The sequence below is a fragment of the Scophthalmus maximus genome, chromosome 16 (assembly GCF_022379125.1).
Source record: "Scophthalmus maximus strain ysfricsl-2021 chromosome 16, ASM2237912v1, whole genome shotgun sequence".
In the NCBI taxonomy this organism is placed as follows: domain Eukaryota; kingdom Metazoa; phylum Chordata; class Actinopteri; order Pleuronectiformes; family Scophthalmidae; genus Scophthalmus; species Scophthalmus maximus.
This window is the reverse complement of record NC_061530.1, coordinates 313784-333837: the sequence shown is the minus strand read 5'-3', so window position 1 is coordinate 333837 and position 20054 is coordinate 313784. Positions and strand designations below refer to the sequence as shown.

Genomic DNA, 20054 nt, shown 5'->3' with positions numbered 1-20054 from the left:
CTTTGCAGCACTGTCATGCTATTTTCTCTCATCAACTTCCTACCTCACCCTACTTTCAGGAGTTTATGGTGGCTTTGTAAGAACGCAACTGACCAACTACATCTAAGTTATTCATAAAATAGTTGAGGTGAAAATAATAATAATATTAATAATAATAATAATTGCAATCATAATATTAATAGTGTAGAAGTGCATTAAAAAAACTGAATTATTCAAAAGTTGTTTGTTTTTCAGTGTCATACAATGTAAGTATGTTATTTTGTTGTACAAAGAGCTATATGCCCCTAAAGGAAAATTTGATTAGTGAAAAAATGTATTGTACAGCCCATGTTCATGCCTCATAGTGCATCTGTAAAGGGTGCAGCATCCTCTGTCCTTACCCCTCAACTAGAGGGAGGAAAAACTACAAGAAGATAACTATCACAAGGGAAGGATCCCTCTCCCAGGACGGACAGATACTATGCACTATACGATAACAGCCTTTTCAAACGTTGGGCCTCAGGCAAGAACCATTCGTATGAACAGATTTGTTCATGCATATGAGTGATTTAGAAGAACTGAACGCATTTACCAATGTTCTCATATTTTTAGTTTTCATTCAAGTACAAACAGAATTTACAAGTGGTCCAGACCTGTGGCAGGAGTCTCGTCAATTAGTCTGCTGTTTTTCAAGTCAAATTATTCTGTTTTATGCTGCAATTCTAATTCTAATATAATCCAAAATGTAGTCATGTACCTGCGACTGCCAGGAGAGCGCAGTTGGCATGTGTCTTGTGCAAGGCGCATACGGAGTTGCTAGCTTGACATGACAATTGTTAACTGTTGCCATTCAAACTATTTTCACATCATTTATCTAAAATACTGCATATTGTATAATATGCAATGAACGAAGGTGCACTGATCCAGCAGCAGAAAGCATGTCAATGCAACATCGCATTGTTGATGCAAAGTGATGTAAACTTCCCCTTGACCTCCTTGTAGTCATCCATCTACATTTCATATTGAGCCATTTCTTCTTTATTTCAGCGTGTGTTTGTTTGTTTGTTTTGTTGTTTATTCAGTCATCAGAAAAAACAATAATTTTAAACATATCACAGTTTAAACTCAAACAGTAAATAGTGACTGAAAAGGCTTAGGCTGAAGCAAAAGCTTATATATGCCTATCCTTTTTTCTTATCGATTAAATCCACCCACCTCAAAGAAAAAAACTAATTCAAAATAATAATAAAGCAACCAAGATATAAGTAAAGAAACAAGGAAATAAATTACTCACATTTTTTACCCTTAAAAATAGCATTACCAACCATTTTCTTGAAAGTCAAAAAATAATAAAGAATAATAATAATAAAGCAACAAAATATAAGTAAAGAAAAGAAACAAGGAAATAAATTACTCACGTGTTACCCTTAAATATAGCATTACCAACCATTTTCTTGAAAATCAAAAATAATAATAATAAAGCAACCAAGATATAAGTAAAGAAAAACAAACCAAAACAAAATAAAAACAGCGTCTGTCAGATGGTGCAGCTCTATACAGTATTATTGGGGCGTTAAGTATGCTAATTATCTTTCCTTATGCATGTTCAATCAAATACACACCGGTGGCATTCATAATGTTAGCGTGGGTCATTTACACACCTTCCTGTATCCGAAGTGGACTGTTTTTTAAGAACTCACTGTACAAACGGATGTAAGAGACATTTAGGATAAGAAGAGAATAGGAAATGTTCTTGCATGAGGCCTGATGACTTCCGTTTCTGGAGAACGGGCCTTGCAGCCACCTTTCAGTTCCTGAGAGGAGGTTGAGTTACATGACACTTTTAGTTTGCTGTCCGGTCATTGGGCCAAAGCAGGAACATTTCAGTCAGTAGTTCATGTCCTTACGTTTTGTGCAACATTGTAGCTCACCATAAGGTCTGTACATATCCTGCCCATGCCCACCGGCACTGAATCATGTCTGCCTTGGTCTCATCTGCAGGTCCAGGAGTAGCAGGTTACCTTACAGCTGGAACTGGCACCACGGTAATGCCCAGCGTCCCACCCCCAGTGGACAACGACAATGGAGACCAGGGCTGACAAACAAACAAACACACACACACGGTCACACTCAGGCACAGCCCTGCCCTGCAGCTGAGAGAGGCCCTGTTCCACTCCCCTGACGAGGGGAGGGAGAGAGAGAAGGACGGAGGCCAGAAGGACCTCCGACATCATCACTCTCTTCTCCCCTTACAAGTGGCACTCAAGTCTCCACAAATACTTTGACCACATGTGTTTTGTTTCTGTGCTTTTTTTCTTCTTCGTCCAATGACACAGAATAGTTTACTTTTTGTATGAATATATTTTTTACTCTAGATTTTTTTTTCATGAGATGACTGAAGCTTATTATAGGGTAATTGTCTCTTCTCCATTATCCTCCTCCTTATATACTGATTGGCTACATTTATCCCTTAATCCTGTTCACCTGCCTTGTTTGTGACACATCTGTGCAGAGAAGCTTCCTACCTCTTGCATAAATATGTCATTTACTCGTCTATATAATGGATTGTCACTTGGAAAAGGAAGGATTTCTGTGCCACACCGCCCTCAGCCTGATGCTGACCTCTTGTCCACCTACTCATCTCTAAATGTCCAGCTCCTTATTCCTCTGATCTTAATTCATACTTCATTCTGCGCTCTCTTTGAAGGCTCCCCACTCTGCCTCATTTTTTTTTAAGTAATTCCCCCCCCCCCCAGAATGCAAAAAGCACTAGAATATTTATAAAGAATAATAACCACAGGAAATGAGCTTCTGCTCAGATGTGACGAATGACTCTGATTATGAATCTATGTGAAAGACTAGTGCAATTTGTGAAATGTTTAATGTAATATTACCTATATAAACTTTCTATATTGAATGTACATTTAAAAAAAAAATCGGTCGCACCTGTACATAAAATTTTAAGAATAAAAGGGAACCCACAGTGTTGTTCTTTTGTATTTACACTTGTGTTGTGAAAGTGTAAGCTGTGTTTAATGTACTCTCCAAACAATCAAAATTCTTTCTCTGCCAAAGCAAACAATTACTACATTTATTCTTTTCAGAGTTCAGTAATCGCCATTAACTGCTGTGTACCTGCAAGTTAAGAAATGGCTTCCAACTTATCAGGCCCACAGTTACCAATGAAACACAATAATATTATTCTAGGAATCTAAAGGTTTTAATGTATTAAACACAAGGACATAACTAAGATTTTAGCATTTCCAGACTCAATATACAGTGTATAGACATTTATCCAACAACAAAAACCAATCAAACATCCCTTAAACCAAGTATTTCCCACCAAAATTGTATTCTTGACAGTGTGGACAAGGTCTTAACACAACATTTTATTTTCATGTCGGGCAAATGCAATAACAGACTTGTGCCAACATAATAGAACATTATAAATTATATTCCTTACTCTTTTTAAGGGTTTGAACCTGAATAACAATTGTAGTCTGCATGAAGGATCTAGTGTCATTTTTCATTTGAAGGAGACAAGCATGAAACATAATTAAGTCATATGCACAAAAAAGCTCTCAAAGTATAAGTACATTTGTACCCAGTTGAGCATTTATTATACAAATATTCAGCATTTTTCAACAGTTTTTAGATGGAGCAATATGTTTTAAATTATTTTAGCAGTCCCTTTTTGCCAATATTAGATTCTATAGTATCCTCAATAATTTAGAAAATAAGGTTATTTGAGTGAATTCATATCTGAAAGATGGATATTGATTTTCTGCTTGGTCTCGATTTTAAAAGACGGATGTATGAATTTGAGTTTTGTAGCTTTTAGGTAGTTTTTGTCGTCCGAGTGCTCAGCTCTAGACCACAGGACCCCTGAGAGGCTGGTCCTGCAGCAACTCAGGCCCCTGGTACGGGACCACCTGGATCCACTACAGTTTGTGTACCAGGCTGACATTTGTGTTGAATCATCATCTGCATCATGCAAATATGATTCCAATGTAACCCTTTGAATAAACACAAAATACATTGGAATGATATTTGCATATTCATCAAGGGACAGCTACAGCCGGACAGGGATCTCCTTCTGTCTGGATACGGATCAGTGTACCACTTCTCCGAGCGCCAAGCCACTTGGTATCAGCAGCGACCCCTGCTGAAAAATCCTTTGCGCATCTGCATTGCAACTTACGGTAGCGGACATCATGGTGCTTTCAAATACACCTCGGAAATTTGTAAATCAGTACTCTATTTGCAAAATAATTAAACAGATAGGTTTCTATCATAGGGTTTCTATTTTTTTTTTCAAACTTATTTTCCTTCATTGAAATACATATATCTATTATGATTTTTTATTATTTTATCTATTATTATTTATTAATATTTCTCTAAAATACACTCGATTATTGTTTAAAGGTGACATATTATGCTCATTCAGGTTCAAGTGTTACCACTTGAAAAGGTTTAAATGCTCTAATGTTCAGAAAAGGCATCAGTGTTCTCATACTGTCCATTCCTGAAGCTCCTCTTTTCTCCCTCCGCCTGGATTTATTTTAGCCCCGCCTCCCGATAAACCCCAGTCTGGTTTGATTGGCCAGATGGCCCAGTCTGTTGTGATTAGTCAACTGCTTTCAAAATGTGTAAGAAATGTCACGCCCCTTCACCAGAGAAGTGGAGATTCTCAGATTGTAGGCGGGGTTACCCCAAAATAGTGCAACTGTGACATCACAGTGGGAGGAGATCTGAACCAGTTGTTTAGAGCCACGCTGAATGGTTTAGTCATCTCACAAAAAAACACAGGGATGTCTTTTTATGATGTCAGCAGACAGAATTACTGGATGCTGACATCATAGTCTGCATATATGTTTCTCGGGGGGGATATTAAATAGTCCATATAAGTATTAGATGAAATTGTTTTCAATAAAACCCTCCATGGTCAATCAGTCTTTCATCCCGTCCGACACTATCTGTCTGTCTCTCTCTCTATTTATGAATCACTCTTTCTGCAGAGTATGATTTCATTTTTAAATCCACACTGTGAGTGAGTGGAAAGCTTGTGTTGTGTTTATCTGTGTCCAGATCTATACAGTAGTCCACCTGTAGAGCTCCTTTGTTATCGGCTTCACCTCCACCCTCTCTCACCTCTCATCAGTCTACATTTTACATACCTGCTCTGACTCTTTTCTGACTTTTGGCTGGCTTTGGCCTTACCAGGTTTTGCCGTCAGTCAACCCCAGTCTGCCACTGCACAAACTGCACAAGCATTTCATTTGTCTTCTGTATTGCACAACAGCTACAGTGCACGTTATATGGTATTTGTGGTTGTGCCCTCTTAGTATTTGATTTGATCTTATTTGACCCTGGATTCTGTCCTCTATTCTCATTTGACTTCTCATGACATTTCCCCTTGCTGCTGTCTCCCTCAGCACAGGAACATGTGATCTCTTGGTTCGCTTCTTTTATACGCAGACAGCCTCACACTGGGATTCAACTGGAGCACATTCACGGTGCAAAGAGCCTTGAGACACTGTATGTCGTGTCATCGCTTGAGTTACGGAGCCCTGTGTCGTCAGCAGCGGGCGGAACTCTGTAACACTCCGGTCCGATTACCTACGGTCAGATTAGAAGTGAACACCGGAAATTACGCAAAAGGCGCGAAAGAAATCAACAAAGCGTACAATTCAACGACGCCGACCTACTTCCATTGGATTCTGAAGATGTTCTGATGAATGCGGGTGTCGCCATGGAGACTGTGGACCGCTCGGTCGTGTCCGTGTGAAAACTACGTTTGAATGTTCACGATCAAACAGAGGAGCTGGTTTCCTTCATCGTTGTGTAGGTGGACTCGTCAGGGACCTGGGTCAGGACGTGAGTACAGTCCGGACACGTTTATACTGTAGCTTTGTAAAAGATTCATATGCTCATATGACGAGTCCTCCACAGAATGTCCACCATGTCCACGGGAGACAAGGAAGGCTTCATCGTGAAGTTTGTCCAAAGTGAAGGACTGAGACCAGAGACTGCTGTCAAGGCGTATGAGGTGAGACCAAGTGTCTGGCTCCAGTCCCTTCCCGTCCCCTGACAGGCGGTGATGAGGTCGTCTGTGTCCGTGATAACGTCGTCTGTGTCCGTGATAACGTCGTCTGTGTCCGTGATAAGGTCGTCTGATGAGGTCGTCTGTGTCCGTGATAACGTCGTCTGTGTCCGTGATAACGTCGTCTGTGTCCGTGATAAGGTCGTCTGTGTCCGTGATAACGTCGTCTGTGTCGGTGATAAGGTCGTCTGTGTCGGTGATAAGGTCGTCTGATGAGGTCGTCTGTGTCCGTGATAACGTCGTCTGTGTCCGTGATAACGTCGTCTGTGTCCGTGATAAGGTCGTCTGTGTCCGTGATAACGTCGTCTGTGTCGGTGATAAGGTCGTCTGTGTCGGTGATAAGGTCGTCTGATGAGGTCGTCTGTGTCCGTGATAACGTCGTCTGTGTCCGTGATAACGTCGTCTTGTGTCGGTGATAACGTCGTCTGTGTCCGTGATAACGTCGTCTGTGTCGGTGATAAGGTCCTCTGTGTCGGTGATAAGGTCCTCTGTGTCGGTGATAAGGTCGTCTGTGTCCGTGATAAGGTCGTCTGTGTCCGTGATAACGTCGTCTGTGTCCGTGATAACGTCGTCTGTGTCGGTGATAAGGTCGTCTGTGTCCGTGATAAGGTCGTCTGTGTCCGTGATAACGTCGTCTGTGTCCGTGATAAGGTCGTCTGTGTCCGTGATAAGGTCGTCTGATGAGGTCGTCTGTGTCCGTGATAAGGTCGTCTGTGTCCGTGATAAGGTCGTCTGATGAGGTCGTCTGTGTCCGTGATAAGGTCGTCTGTGTCCGTGATAAGGTCGTCTGTGTCCGTGATAACGTCGTCTGTGTCCGTGATAACGTCGTCTGTGTCCGTGATAACGTCGCCTGTGTCCGTGATAAGGTCGTCTGATGAGGTCGTCTGTGTCCGTGATAAGGTCGTCTGATAAGGTCGTCTGTGTCGGTGATAAGGTCGTCTGTGTCCGTGATAAGGTCGTCTGTGTCCGTGATAACGTCGTCTGTGTCCGTGATAACGTCGCCTGTGTCCGTGATAAGGTCGTCTGATGAGGTCGTCTGTGTCCGTGATAAGGTCGTCTGATAAGGTCGTCTGTGTCGGTGATAAGGTCGTCTGTGTCCGTGATAACGTCGTCTGTGTCCGTGATAACGTCGCCTGTGTCCGTGATAAGGTCGTCTGATGAGGTCGTCTGTGTCCGTGATAAGGTCGTCTGATAAGGTCGTCTGTGTCGGTGATAAGGTCGTCTGTGTCCGTGATAAGGTCGTCTGTGTCGGTGATAAGGTCGTCTGATGAGGTCGTCTGTGTCCGTGATAACGTCGTCTGTGTCCATGATAACGTCGTCTGTGTCCGTGATAACGTCGTCTTGTGTCGGTGATAACGTCGTCTGTGTCCGTGATAACGTCGTCTGTGTCGGTGATAAGGTCCTCTGTGTCGGTGATAAGGTCCTCTGTGTCCGTGATAACGTCGTCTGTGTCGGTGATAAGGTCGTCTGTGTCGGTGATAAGGTCGTCTGATAAGGTCGTCTGTGTCGGTGATAAGGTCGTCTGTGTCGGTGATAAGGTCGTCTGTGTCGGTGATAAGGTCGTCTGATGAGGTCGTCTGTGTCCGTGATAACGTCGTCTGTGTCCGTGATAACGTCGTCTGTGTCCGTGATAACGTCGTCTGTGTCCGTGATAACGTCGTCTTGTGTCGGTGATAACGTCGTCTGTGTCCGTGATAAGGTCGTCTGATGAGGTCGTCTGATAAGGTCGTCTGTGTCGGTGATAACGTCGTCTGTGTCCGTGATAACGTCGTCTGTGTCCGTGATAACGTCGTCTGTGTCGGTGATAAGGTCATCTGTGTCCGTGATAAGGTCCTCTGTGTCCGTGATAACGTCGTCTGTGTCGGTGATAAGGTCGTCTGTGTCGGTGATAAGGTCGTCTGTGTCGGTGATAACGTCGTCTGTGTCGGTGATAAGGTCGTCTGTGTCGGTGATAAGGTCGTCTGTGTCGGTGATAAGGTCGTCTGTGTCGGTGATAACGTCGTCTGTGTCGGTGATAAGGTCGTCTGTGTCCGTGATAACGTCGTCTGTGTCCGTGATAACGTCGTCTGTGTCGGTGATAAGGTCGTCTGTGTCCGTGATAAGGTCGTCTGTGTCCGTGATAACGTCGTCTGTGTCCGTGATAACGTCGTCTGTGTCGGTGATAAGGTCGTCTGTGTCGGTGATAAGGTCGTCTGTGTCGGTGATAAGGTCGTCTGTGTCGGTGATAAGGTCGTCTGATAAGGTCGTCTGTGTCGGTGATAAGGTCGTCTTGTGTCGGTGATAAGGTCGTCTTGTGTCGGTGATAAGGTCGTCTTGTGTCGGTGATAACGTCGTCTTGTGGCGGTGATAACGTCGTCTTGTGTCGGTGATAAGGTCGTCTTGTGTCGGTGATAAGGTCGTCTTGTGTCGGTGATAAGGTCGTCTTGTGTCGGTGATAAGGTCGTCTTGTGTCGGTGATAAGGTCGTCTTGTGTCGGTGATAACGTCGTCTTGTGTCGGTGATAAGGTCGTCTTTTGTCGGTGATAAGGTCGTCTTGTGTCGGTGATAAGGTCGTCTTGTGTCGGTGATAACGTCGTCTTGTGTCGGTGATAAGGTCGTCTTGTGTCGGTGATAAGATCGTCTTGTGTCGGTGATAACGTCGTCTTGTGTCGGTGATAAGGTCGTCTTGTGGCGGTGATAACATCGTATTGTGGCGGTGATAATGTCGTCTTGTGTGTGTTCAGGCCATTTTGGAGCTTCAGTCCGACAAGTACCTGAGGACGGTGGAGGACGAGGCCGTGTTACAGATGAAGCAGAAGGACAAGTCTCTGTTTGTGTTCAGCACCTTCAGCTCTCCAGCCTTTCTGCACTGCAAGAAGGTCTCGTCACACAGCCAGAGTCTGTCAGGAGCAGGTGGAGGGCCTCAATGGAGATGTTCATTTGTCTGTGTTGTCTGTCGCGCAGCTCGGCTGCCGGGTGGTGAGTCCGCTGGTGGTACTGTACTGCCTGCAGCAGCAGCGCTGTGTCCCCAAGGCAGAGCGGCCGGTCTACAACATGGCCATGGCCGACGTCACCGTGTCCTGCACCAGCCTGGATAAAGCAACACGGGTCAGTTCACTGCGTCTGACGCTCTTCTGACAGCAGCAGATTACCAGAGCGTCCAGGAAATGAATGGTTTAGATCTAAAAAATGACTCAGTCAGCAACATAATTCAAATCAACAATGATCTGGTTTATTAATTAGTTACTGATTCTTTTTCATGTCTTTATGTCAACACTGTCTTTTCAGTTGCTCTCTAATATACATCCTGATCTCACATTCAAAACACTGTTTTCTGATGAAAAGTGTATAGTACTTTGAGTAGGAAATCACATATCTGAGCATGGTAAAGAATGTAGCTTTAGTCTTTGTTATAAGCACAAAAGCAGGGCACAGTCAAAGGCATAATTTTCAGTGTGTATCCATAATAGTGAAAATCAGAAAGGGACCAACTTCAGTGAAAGCAACAGAAAGTTTTAATGTATTCGTTTCTGACGTCTTTCCAAATTGGTTTCGAGTTAGGAAGTCAGGCCTGTTTCTTCTAAAGCGTCCTATGTGTTCATGTCTGTCTCCACAGGCGGAGGTGATGGATCTGGTGCAGCTCATGGGTGGACGGGTCTATCTTGACCTGAATGTGTCTGTCACACACCTGATAGCCGGAGAGGTGGGCAGCAAGAAATACCTGGTGGCTGCTAGCCTGGGGAAACCCATCCTGCTGCCCACATGGGTCAGAGCCTGCTGGGAAAGATCTCAGGACAGGTACACTCTCTTTGATGCTCACGAGTCCTGACTGATGTCTGCATGACACAGTTTGTGACCCAGGTTGCATCGTGTGGGCTTATTTGTTTCAGAAGCCGTTATTTTCATATACATCATGTTCATATGTTTGAGTGTTAAAACTAATGATATCCTCTTTCTGCCTCCAGCCTTTTCAGGTACACAGATTTACCCGTGGACGACTATGCGTGCGCTGTGCTGCGCGGCTGCACCGTGTGTGTGACGGGCCTCTCCAGCACAGAGCGTAAAGAAGTGCAGCGGCTCTGTGAGCAGCACGGAGCCAACTACACTGGTCAGCTCAAGATGAACGAGTGTACACACCTCATCGTCAGTGAACCCGCAGGTCTGGCTCAGCTCTGTATTGCAGCTTCTGCTGAAGATGTTGGGAATTCAAATAGTTCATATTCAAGAACACAGCTGATAGTGAGTATTTGTGTTTGTTACAGGTCAGAAGTACGAGTGTGCTCGGAAGTGGAATGTGTATTGTGTGTCTCTGCACTGGCTGTTTGACAGCATCGAGAAGGGCTTTTGTCAGGACGAGAGCAGGTACACTGTGGAGCGCAATGCGTCCAAGACCACTCGACCACACACTTCTACCCCTACAGGCACCAGCAAGAAGGAGGGTGAGCCACACATCTTACTTTATTTAATAATGCTGAGTCACTGTATCTGATTCTCTAGAATATTATAATGAAGCTGTGTTTTTTTACGCTAGACGGTCCATCTCTGTTGGGTTTGAGCCACATCTCTGTAAACGCGAGCATGACGGTACATGACACGGCCCTCGGCAGCAGCACCGTCAGCCACCTGGAGACCCCGGACCCCATAGATGGCCTGGACCTCACCATCTGTCCAGTTGATGATCTACTGGATGGCTGTAAGGTAAGTCAAATATTTATTTTCATGGAGGGGGGAAAATTGTGTTCATCTCTTGACTGATGATTGATTCCATGTGTTAAATGTTGTCCAGCTGTATCTGTGTGGCCTGCCAGGGAAGAAAGTGGAGAAGCTGCGGCGCCTTGTGAACGCTGCAGGTGGTCTGCGCTTCAACCAGCCCAGTGAGGAGCTCACTCATGTGGTCATGGGAGAGCTGGATCAGGACGTCAGAAACTTTCTCTCGAGTGTGACTCACAGGTCTGAACTACGGGGATAACTACTCTTCATCATATTTATTGCTTTTTGTTGTTTCAACTTTTCAACCTGCAAAATTATCAAAAATACTGAATCCAAGGATTTCTTGACGAACAAAATCTATAAGACAAAAAATGCTTTGGTTATGAGTAACATTACACGAGTTCAAACGAATCGGTTGTTCGACCCTCACTTCCCCCAATTGTCCTTGGGCTCTGCAGGAAGGTGATGGACAGTAAACAGCAGCGCTGGGTGAATGTGTGTGTGAGTGTGTGTAGAAGCACTTGAGTTTTTGACTTACAATAAAGAAAACAAATGGATGCCTGCTAAACACTTTGAAATGAAGAATGGAGTGAAAGCTATACTATTCTATTGTTGCATTGCCGATGCTTTGCAGTCCATTAGATCTTTGTAATGTTACTGAAGTTCTGTTTGTGTCACCTCCCAGGCCCCATGTGGTAACGGTGCCGTGGCTGCTGGACACATTCACCAAAGGCAGTTTACTGGCAGAGTCGGGCTACCTCCACCCCGACTGTCTGCCCCCTGCTGTGGCAAGCCGCCCCACCCCCAGCTCCCGGCCATCGGTTGGCCCCTCCGCGGCCAGTCCCAGCACTCCGGGGCGAGCGGAGGAGGATCTGCTATCACAGTACATGGATGATGACCCAACCGTAGGTATGCCGTTGAGTGTGTGGTGTAGTCATACGGTGTTAAGGTAATGTCCAAGACATCTGAAGCCTGGTGGTTACATCTTGTTGGACTTCTGTCCCCCAGTTGACATGCCCTTACCAGAACTGGAGAGTAACAGCAGGAAGTCCATGAGTACACTGGCAGAGCCTCAGCCTGAACCCTGGAGACCAAACCAGAGCAGAGGACGAGAGTCCGACTTCACCCTCCAGGAGGCCAGCGAGGCAGGACTGTTCGTCGGGAAATGTTTCCTTCTTGTGGGCTTTGGCAATGAGGCAGAAGCCCAGCTCGCTCTGCTGGTGACGGAACATGGAGGCAGGGTGCTGATGGGTCGCACACGGGTTGTGGCTGATTATGCAGTGGTGCCGCTGTTGGGCTGTTCAGTGGAGGCCACAGTGGACGAGGTGGTCACTGATACCTGGCTGGTAAGATCACACACTTGAATAGAGAGAAACCAGGAGGCAAACATTTCTTTTTGTTATTTGTCTTATTTTAGAAACAACAGCCTAAGAAATATCAAATACACTACAAAGGTAAATTGTCACACAAAAAGGGAGTATTTTCAGTTTTGATCTGTACTGTGTTATTGTAAAGTGAACGTCTTTGAGTTTTGGACTGCATGTTTGACATAACCGTGAGGAGTCTCGTTTCTTTGGAGATGATCAGGTTATCAGGTTTCATAGCTAACTGTGATAACTGTTGCTTATGTTCACTTTCAGGCCATGTGTGTGGAGAAAGAGTGTGTTCTGCAGCTGTCCTCCAACCCTTTATTCACTCCTGTTCCTGCGATGGACGGACTTCTACCTCTCAAGGGTTGTGTTCTCTCCGTCAGCCAGTTCACTGGAGCAGAGAGAGAGTCGCTGGTGGAGCTGGCTAAGCACCTTGGAGCCAAGTATGACACAAAACCAATTATTGACATTGTTCTGATATATACTATACTCTTCCTCTCTGCTGCACAACATGTTCCTTCTCACCCACTTGCAGTGTGCAGGATTACTTTGTGCGCCTGGCGAACCAGAAGAAAGGCATGCTGGCCAGCACTCATCTGGTGCTGCTGAGCCCTGAAGGCACAAAGTACCATGCAGCAAAGAAGTGGAGGCTTCCTGCAGTCACCTCTCACTGGATACTAGAGTCTGCTCGGACTGGCCATAGAGAAGAGGAAGAGAGGTTCCTCGTGGACCTGCCACACTCACCAGGTGACACTGAGATGGATACAGTAAACAATGGATGATTTAACCTTTATCCAAGAGGTTCTTTGAATGTCAAAATGAATTCTTTAAAAAATAAACTAACTCATGAACTATAAAAGTTCTGTTCAAAGTGGTTCAAGTCTGGACAAATATATGTTGCATTTCTTAATGTTTTTGTTGAGTGTGATTCTACTTCTGAGAATGATTTGTTTCTCACTCCCCAGAGAGGGATGAAGAGAGTTATGTCGGTGCTTCTCAGAAGCCTCCAGCTCGTTCCTCTCCAGAGATCCCTTTGCTGGGTTTCCAGAGTGGTAAGGCAGTTACCCCGCTAGATTTAGGTCGCTTTCAGAGCAAAGTGTTCCACTCCGTTTTGGACGAGATGAAGCCCAAAGATAACAACTGCACCCCGAAACAAAACCCAAGCGGCAGGAGGAACCCTCTTCAAAAGGAGCCCTCTCTGCAGCTGGACACTCCTTCTCGTTTCCTCAGCAGAGACCAGCTCTTCCGGCCCTCTTTTAATGTCAAGGTTGGGACTGACTGACAAGCAAGTGCTAACATGATGATTTTCAAAATCTGATTGATAATTCAAGTAATGATTCTTATATTTAGGATGCACTTGGAGCTTTGGAGACTCCAGGTGGGGGATCCAAGCCAGGAGAAAGGATAGAGACTCCACTGACGGATGTCATCAACCGGAACCTGAAGGTGGCTCTAGCTAATAGCACTCGCAGCAAAGTCTCGGACATGCAAGCCGTCTCAGCTAGCCCGCAGTTTACCAAGACTACAGAGAAGGAGGTAAAACAGACCAAAAAACACTACAGAAACTATACTCTTTGTACAATTCCTACTCATTTTAGCATCAATTCTGTGTGTTAGGGTCCAGAAAAGGAGAGCGGCCCCCTGGCTGGTGTTGTGATCTGTGTGGGAAAGAAGCTGAGCAAAATGCAAAGTGAACTAAACGCCATCGCTGCCTCACTTGGAGCCGACTTCAGGTATTCAATCATTCTTATCTTGGTGAGTATGGATGTACATACAGTAGTGCAAACATGGTGCATCATTTTTTTCATTAACTTCACTTTAGGTGGGCTTGTGACGATACAGTGACACACTACATCTACCAGGGCCGAGTGGGAGACAACACCCGGGAATACAGAGGAGTGAAGGAGAGAGGACTTCATGTGGTCTCCCACCACTGGCTACAGGCCGTACGTTTCACTCACCAATGTGGCACGCAGGACAAGACCCATGGGAAATCAGGGAAAATGTCTGTTTAAGAAAGTGATGGAAAAAAGATCCCGTCACATTGATTGACTTCTTTCTTTGCCCGTGTCCCATCTTCCACAAAGTGTGGTGGAAATGTTTCACGGTCATGATCTGTGCTGTAGGGTTAACACCTTCTCACTTAAACTACGTTAGGAGTTATCCATATTATGAACAGCTCATCACAAATAGACGTGTCTTAGAACTCAGAAGATGACTAGGTGATGGAACATCAATCAAGTATAAATATGTTCATCCATTCTCTATAACCATTTATTTCAATTAAAGGTGTAGAGACGCCAGGGATGTCTTAAAATTTGTCACATGACAGAAAACCCCGTTCACACTCGGGTCACTCGAGCCCTGAGTAAACCATGAAGTGCAGGGCCCTGTCACCTCATCAAAAATATGGAGGAGAACTAATTTTCATGTTGCTTTAAGAAGGTTCTGAAGGGGATCTTAAGATGCACTTTATCTTCATGACAGTAGGTTCAGTTTCGTACCTCCTTCACATCAATTCAATAAGTCTCACCCCATCAACAGCTCTGTTTTTTTTCCAGTCTTGCGTGAACGCTGTGTTGAATTTGTGCACACTAACAATGAAGCTGTGCTGTCTGCAGTGTGCTGAGGAGGAGAGGCGTGTCCCAGAGTCTCTGTACCCCTTCACCTACAACCCCAAGATGAGCCTGACCCTGAGTCAGGTGCCCAGCAGCTATCAGAGGTCTCCACCCGTCTCCACTCGCTCACAACTCCGACCGGTCGCTGACACCGATGACAACAAAGTGGGTATCGTTCAAAACAAGCTCCAGTTCCAGTGAAGTGTGGTTGTAGAAGTCATCATGGAAATCTATATTTTGTATGAGTTGAACATATTTTAAATGGTCTGTCCCTCAGTCTGTGCACAGTGCCACAACGCTACATGGAAATGAAGATCATGAAGAGATGAATGATACAACAGAAAGGAGCAGTGGGTGTTTTTCCTCAAGCTTTCTTTTAATTCTTTGAAGCCTTTGGAGTTTTGAGTTGTCTTTTTAACAATGATGTTGATATATTTGGTTGGTGCTAATTCCAGATATTTCAGAGACTCTGGAAATGAGGGAGAACCTTCACAAACAGCTCCAGGAGATCATGTCAGCCACCAAGCTGACGACAGGGAGGCGGACCTCAGTCAGACCTACCAGGAAGGGGTCAGGGGCCGCTGATTCGAGGCCCCACACACCTGACAGCTGCCGAGTGGGACGTAGTGGCAACAGGCGTACTCTAGAAGCCCTGAGGTAAGGAAGCCATGTGGTGTTCCTCAGTCAAACATGAAGCAAATGCCTGACATCCATCTTACGTGAGCTCATGATCTGTCCTGATTTCAGGGTTCCCAGAGAAACAGCCATGGACCTGAACACAGAACCATCCCAGAGTGAGCAGATAGTCTGGGATGACCCTACAGCCAGAGAGGAGAGGGCTAAGCTGGCTGACAATCTCCAGTGGCCTGGTAGTCCCTCACAGCAGTCGGAGACCCTCCCACCTCCTCCTCCTCCCACTGTAGAGAACGGCCCCCATGACTCCATGACAGACTCTGAGCTTGTGGAGATGGGTAAGTTACACCAACTGTTGATTTACACTCAGCCGATTTTATAACACAACATGCACAGCATATGTACGGGAAAGTTGTTAACGAATATCCAAATATTGACACTACTAACTAGGGAAGCACAGAATGTTCAGTCACAGAAATTGGTCGAATAAGTGAAAAGACGGAATAATTTTAACCGAACAATGTTTGATGTTTAACGACACAATCATAAAGCTGCGAGTGTGGAATGTGGTGCGCGCAATATGTCGGCAGTGTGGAAGCATTGACGATGTCTGATCTGCCCGCGATGTTCACCAAATAAAAGTATTTTAGTTTATTTAGTTCTAAATTATTTATTTTAAATTGTATTGTGCTTTGTTGGTATAATGTCTGCTGGAATGTCAAGACATTCATAAATTGTACTTTTGTAATTGACTTTTTTTCCTTGAAAATCAAAACAAAAAAGTAAAATGCACATTGAGGCTATTTAATTTAATCAATAGTGAAAAATTTTGCTAAATAAATGACAACTTGTATTTGAAAAATGCAGCATGTTCGGATATTCGATAGTTTGATTTTGTTCTGTTTCGGCCAACAATGTTCATTAGGGTGCATCTCTACTACACACTGTCAGTGTGAGTGTGATCCTGACATATGAGCAACACAGAACTATTATTATATTATTATATTATTATTATTATTAGAACATCTGTATCAGCGAGGGGAGACTGACATTAGAGTCAACTGTCAGTATAAAAACAACTGGGAATTGAGTGTATTTCTCCATATATGCAAATGAAACAGAATTTGAAGGGGGTTTGATGTGTCATTGGCTTTACCTACATTATCTTGCACTTCAAGACTTCCTGTTTATATTGTTAGTTGCTTCTGATTGTTGTATTGTTGAAATGGTGCAATCTGATTGACTGAGTGACTCTTTTAGAACCAATGAATTCTACTGTCATCACTCTGTCCTCCCCCAGCTGCTTGTGATGTCATTGACCAGCATATGGGCCAGAAAGTCATGACACCTCCCTCCATCCTTACTCCTAGAGCCCCCAGCCTAGCCTTCCCTATCGCAAACCCCCCGGTTGCACCAGAGCCACGGGTAAGGCTTCATATTTACAGGAACAAGTTGATGTGTTAACATTGTGTCAAACTACAACGGAAAGGATTTGAATATGCATCAGACACATAACTGTCACCGCTGTTAAAAGGTTGTTTCTTTCTCTCAGGAGGAGCAAGAGGAAGAAAAGCAGCCACCCAGATTTCAGCTCTCCTCCCTCACCCCTCAAGAGCGCATTGATTACAGTCAACTCATAGAGGAGCTTGGTAAGCCTCTGACACAGATCCATCATCCTGCAGACAACTAAAAGTCAGAAGATCTGCCTCTGCGGTCAACAGAAGCTCAGCATCATCAAATGTGTCCGGTTTTCACTGGTCTAGACAAATTGATTCATTATTGAATCTAATAGAGCACTTTCTACCAAAATGCATCATTTAGAAATATTCAAAACATCAAGAACAAAAATGGGACAGATCAATGTCTGTGTGATTCTACCATGATCAGTGTGAGCAGCTTACAGTGACTCAGCAGCTGTTTGGAGAATCTGACTTTTAACTTCCCATCTCGATTTCTCATCTTGTACTGTCAGTTCTGTATCCATTACTGCGGTTTAGGTGCTGTACATCTGATGTATAGTTTCTGTCTGTGTCTGGTCGTCACGTCAGGGGGCGTTGTCCTGGACAAGCAGTCTTTTGACCCCAGCTGCTCCCACATCATCGTAGGAACTCCTCTGCGCAATGAGAAATACCTGGCAGCAATGGCAGCTGGCAAATGGATCCTGCACCGCTCGTATCTGGAGGCCTGTCGATCTGTGGCTCGCTTCATCCAGGTCACAGTTTCACTTTGCTACCAGCAGACAACTCAACATATTTACACTGATCCTTAAAAATGGTTCACATATATATATATATATATATATATATATACACATATACATATACATATATAATATTATATATATATATATATATATATATACATATATATATACACATATATATATACATATATGTGAGATATGATGTACTGACCATCATTAATAGTGGTCTAAGCTGTAGCATGTCTGTAGCATGAGCGTTCACGTCTTTGTCAATTACACTAGAGCTGCAATAGTTAATCGATGGATTGATTAGTAACCGACAACTAAATTAATCGCCTACTATTTTGTTAATGGATTAATCGGTTCAAGTAGTTTTTATGGGAAAAAAAGTTTCAAAATTCTCTGATTTCAGCTTCTTAAATGTGAATATTTTCTGGTTTCTTTGCTCCTCTGTGACAGTAAACAAAACATAATCTTTTGGTTTTGGGAAACACGATCGACTTGATTAATTGAGAAAATAATCGACAGATTAATCGCCTATGAAAATAATCGTTAGTTGCAGCTCTAAATTACACTGAACATTTTGACCATTCGTCAGGAGTTGCATGAAGTGGTCTGGTAGATAAAGGTTTGTTTTTTTAAAAACTTGCCAATAATCTGCAGCAGTTTAAACAATAGTAGAATAGAACATGATGCCACGTGTTGTTTGTGTGTTTGTGCACAGGAGGAAGAGTATGAGTGGGGCAGTAGATCTATCCTGGATGCTTTGCCCTCCATCAACTCCCAGCAGAGGAGACTGGCCTTAGCTGCCATGCGCTGGAGGAAAGCCCTGCAGGGACACTCTGAAAAAGGGGTACACTTCTTATAGTTCGCTCAGAGACAGGGCTTATTCTGATTGAGTGAATGTGAAACATGTATTCCCTGTGAATGAACCTTTGTATCTTTCAGGGGGCCTTCAGCGGATGGACAGTCATGTTGAACATCGACCAGAACAGAGAATCAGGCTTCAGGCGGTTACTGCAGTCTGGCGGAGCAAAGGTTGGAGCTTGTTTATCTCTTGTCCTAAATCTGAACACGATCACTCGTCAAGTGCAGTGGGAATAAAGATCTTTAGACAACATGTTCGACAGAGGAGAGATCTGTAGAGAATCTATAGTGGATGTGATCCATGTCAGTTCGGGTGGCTCATCTCAGCTAGAAATCACTGTGAGACTTCTGAGAATGTTTAGTTCTGAAATTATAGCAGTCATGTTGTAGCAAAGAACCAAAAATAAGTGCTAAGCAAATAGGCCGGACGTTGATTAGATCAAATGAATCGAGCAGTTCAAAGGGAACAGAACACAATACAACAGCAAGGTGGACAGACAACAACATGCCTGTCTTTCCAACCAGGTGCTCCCCAGTCCCTCCCCATCCTTGTACCAAGAGGCCACTCACCTGTTTGCCGACTTCAGTCGGCTGAAGCCCGGAGACTTCAGAGTGGACGTGTCTGAAGCTTCCTGCGAGGGCGTCACATGCTTGAAGCCAGAGTACATCGCAGACTACCTCATGCAGGTTAACAGCTCCTCACTTCTGATGTTTCTTTGTAATCTCAGTGTTTCCCGTACCATTGAAAGGGAGCCCCCGCCCCCCCTGACGAGCAAATTTTGTTTTATATATATATATATATATATATATATTGTAGTCAATTAAGGTCACTTTCCCTATATACCTTATTCCTTATTCCTGCGGGTTCCTGTATAAAAGATTGTGGATGAAACGTTACATGATTTTGAAACCTAACCCTAACCCCCAAACCAGTAAACCTAGAGGAAACACCGAAGGTTTCTGTCAATGTGACAAGATGTTGCACTTGTTCTTCCTCTGCTCCAGGAGCCGACTCCACCCATGGAGCCGTACCACTTGACTGCACCCCGTGAGGAAACTCCAGACACCCCGTCACGTAAACGCAAAGCAGCCACCGACACCTCCAGGCTGAAAAAGAGCCGTCTAAACTGAAGTGTAACTGTAAATATTGTCGTCGTAATCCTCTGTGAACTTCGTTTTTAAATATGATGTATTCAAATAAAAGAGACGTAGCACTGGTTTTGTCGTGGAGTCATTTTGGTGGGAGAGCACTGCTGTGATGGATGACTCAATGAAGCTCTGCACAAAATGTTGAGTCACGTTTTGTAATTGGGTGCAGTGATATTCACTAACCTGTAGGGGGCAGTGGGTCAATACCGTGATTCAGGCCTGTGTGACAGACAGTAGAATCAAATCATAATGTAGGATCAGTCAGTAGAGACGGTCAACCACTAACCAGAAGGTCGGAGGTTCAATCCCAGTCCCCCCAGACTCTTGACCCTCAACTGTCTCTGCACATGAACTAGAGATGCGCCATAGGAACATGAATACAACCCATGACCATTCCATGTCATCATTCTTGTTGAAGTTCAACAAGAAGCCGACGACCAGCC

At 44.3% G+C, this 20054-nt stretch overlaps 2 protein-coding genes across 6 annotated transcripts in view; both read left to right on the top strand.

Moving 5' to 3' along the window:
* The window catches only part of LOC118287458 (dnaJ homolog subfamily C member 13), a 32340-nt gene extending 29373 nt beyond the window's left edge, over positions 1-2967 (top strand). For all 5 annotated transcript variants that reach the window (XM_035612676.2, XM_035612675.2, XM_035612672.2 and 2 more), the window contains one exon: positions 1981-2967. In XM_035612676.2, the coding sequence (XP_035468569.1) occupies positions 1981-2078 (98 nt within the window). In that variant the 3' untranslated portion in view covers positions 2079-2967. The remainder of the gene's footprint in view (positions 1-1980) is intronic.
* Positions 2968-5611: 2644 nt separating this feature from the next.
* Positions 5612-19681, top strand: topbp1 (DNA topoisomerase II binding protein 1). Its single transcript, XM_035612737.2, has 28 exons — positions 5612-5856; positions 5932-6028; positions 8806-8940; positions 9026-9169; positions 9678-9859; positions 10027-10220; positions 10324-10500; positions 10593-10759; positions 10848-11011; positions 11457-11680; positions 11780-12117; positions 12412-12584; positions 12677-12888; positions 13107-13408; positions 13492-13677; positions 13759-13874; positions 13964-14087; positions 14763-14924; positions 15037-15109; positions 15215-15416; positions 15507-15730; positions 16693-16817; positions 16945-17041; positions 17441-17604; positions 18320-18448; positions 18544-18633; positions 18988-19149; positions 19468-19681. Exons 2-28 carry the CDS (start codon positions 5933-5935, stop codon positions 19591-19593), a joined length of 4488 nt encoding a protein of 1495 aa, XP_035468630.2. The 5' UTR covers positions 5612-5856; position 5932; the 3' UTR covers positions 19594-19681.
* The last annotated feature ends 373 nt before the right edge of the window (positions 19682-20054 follow it).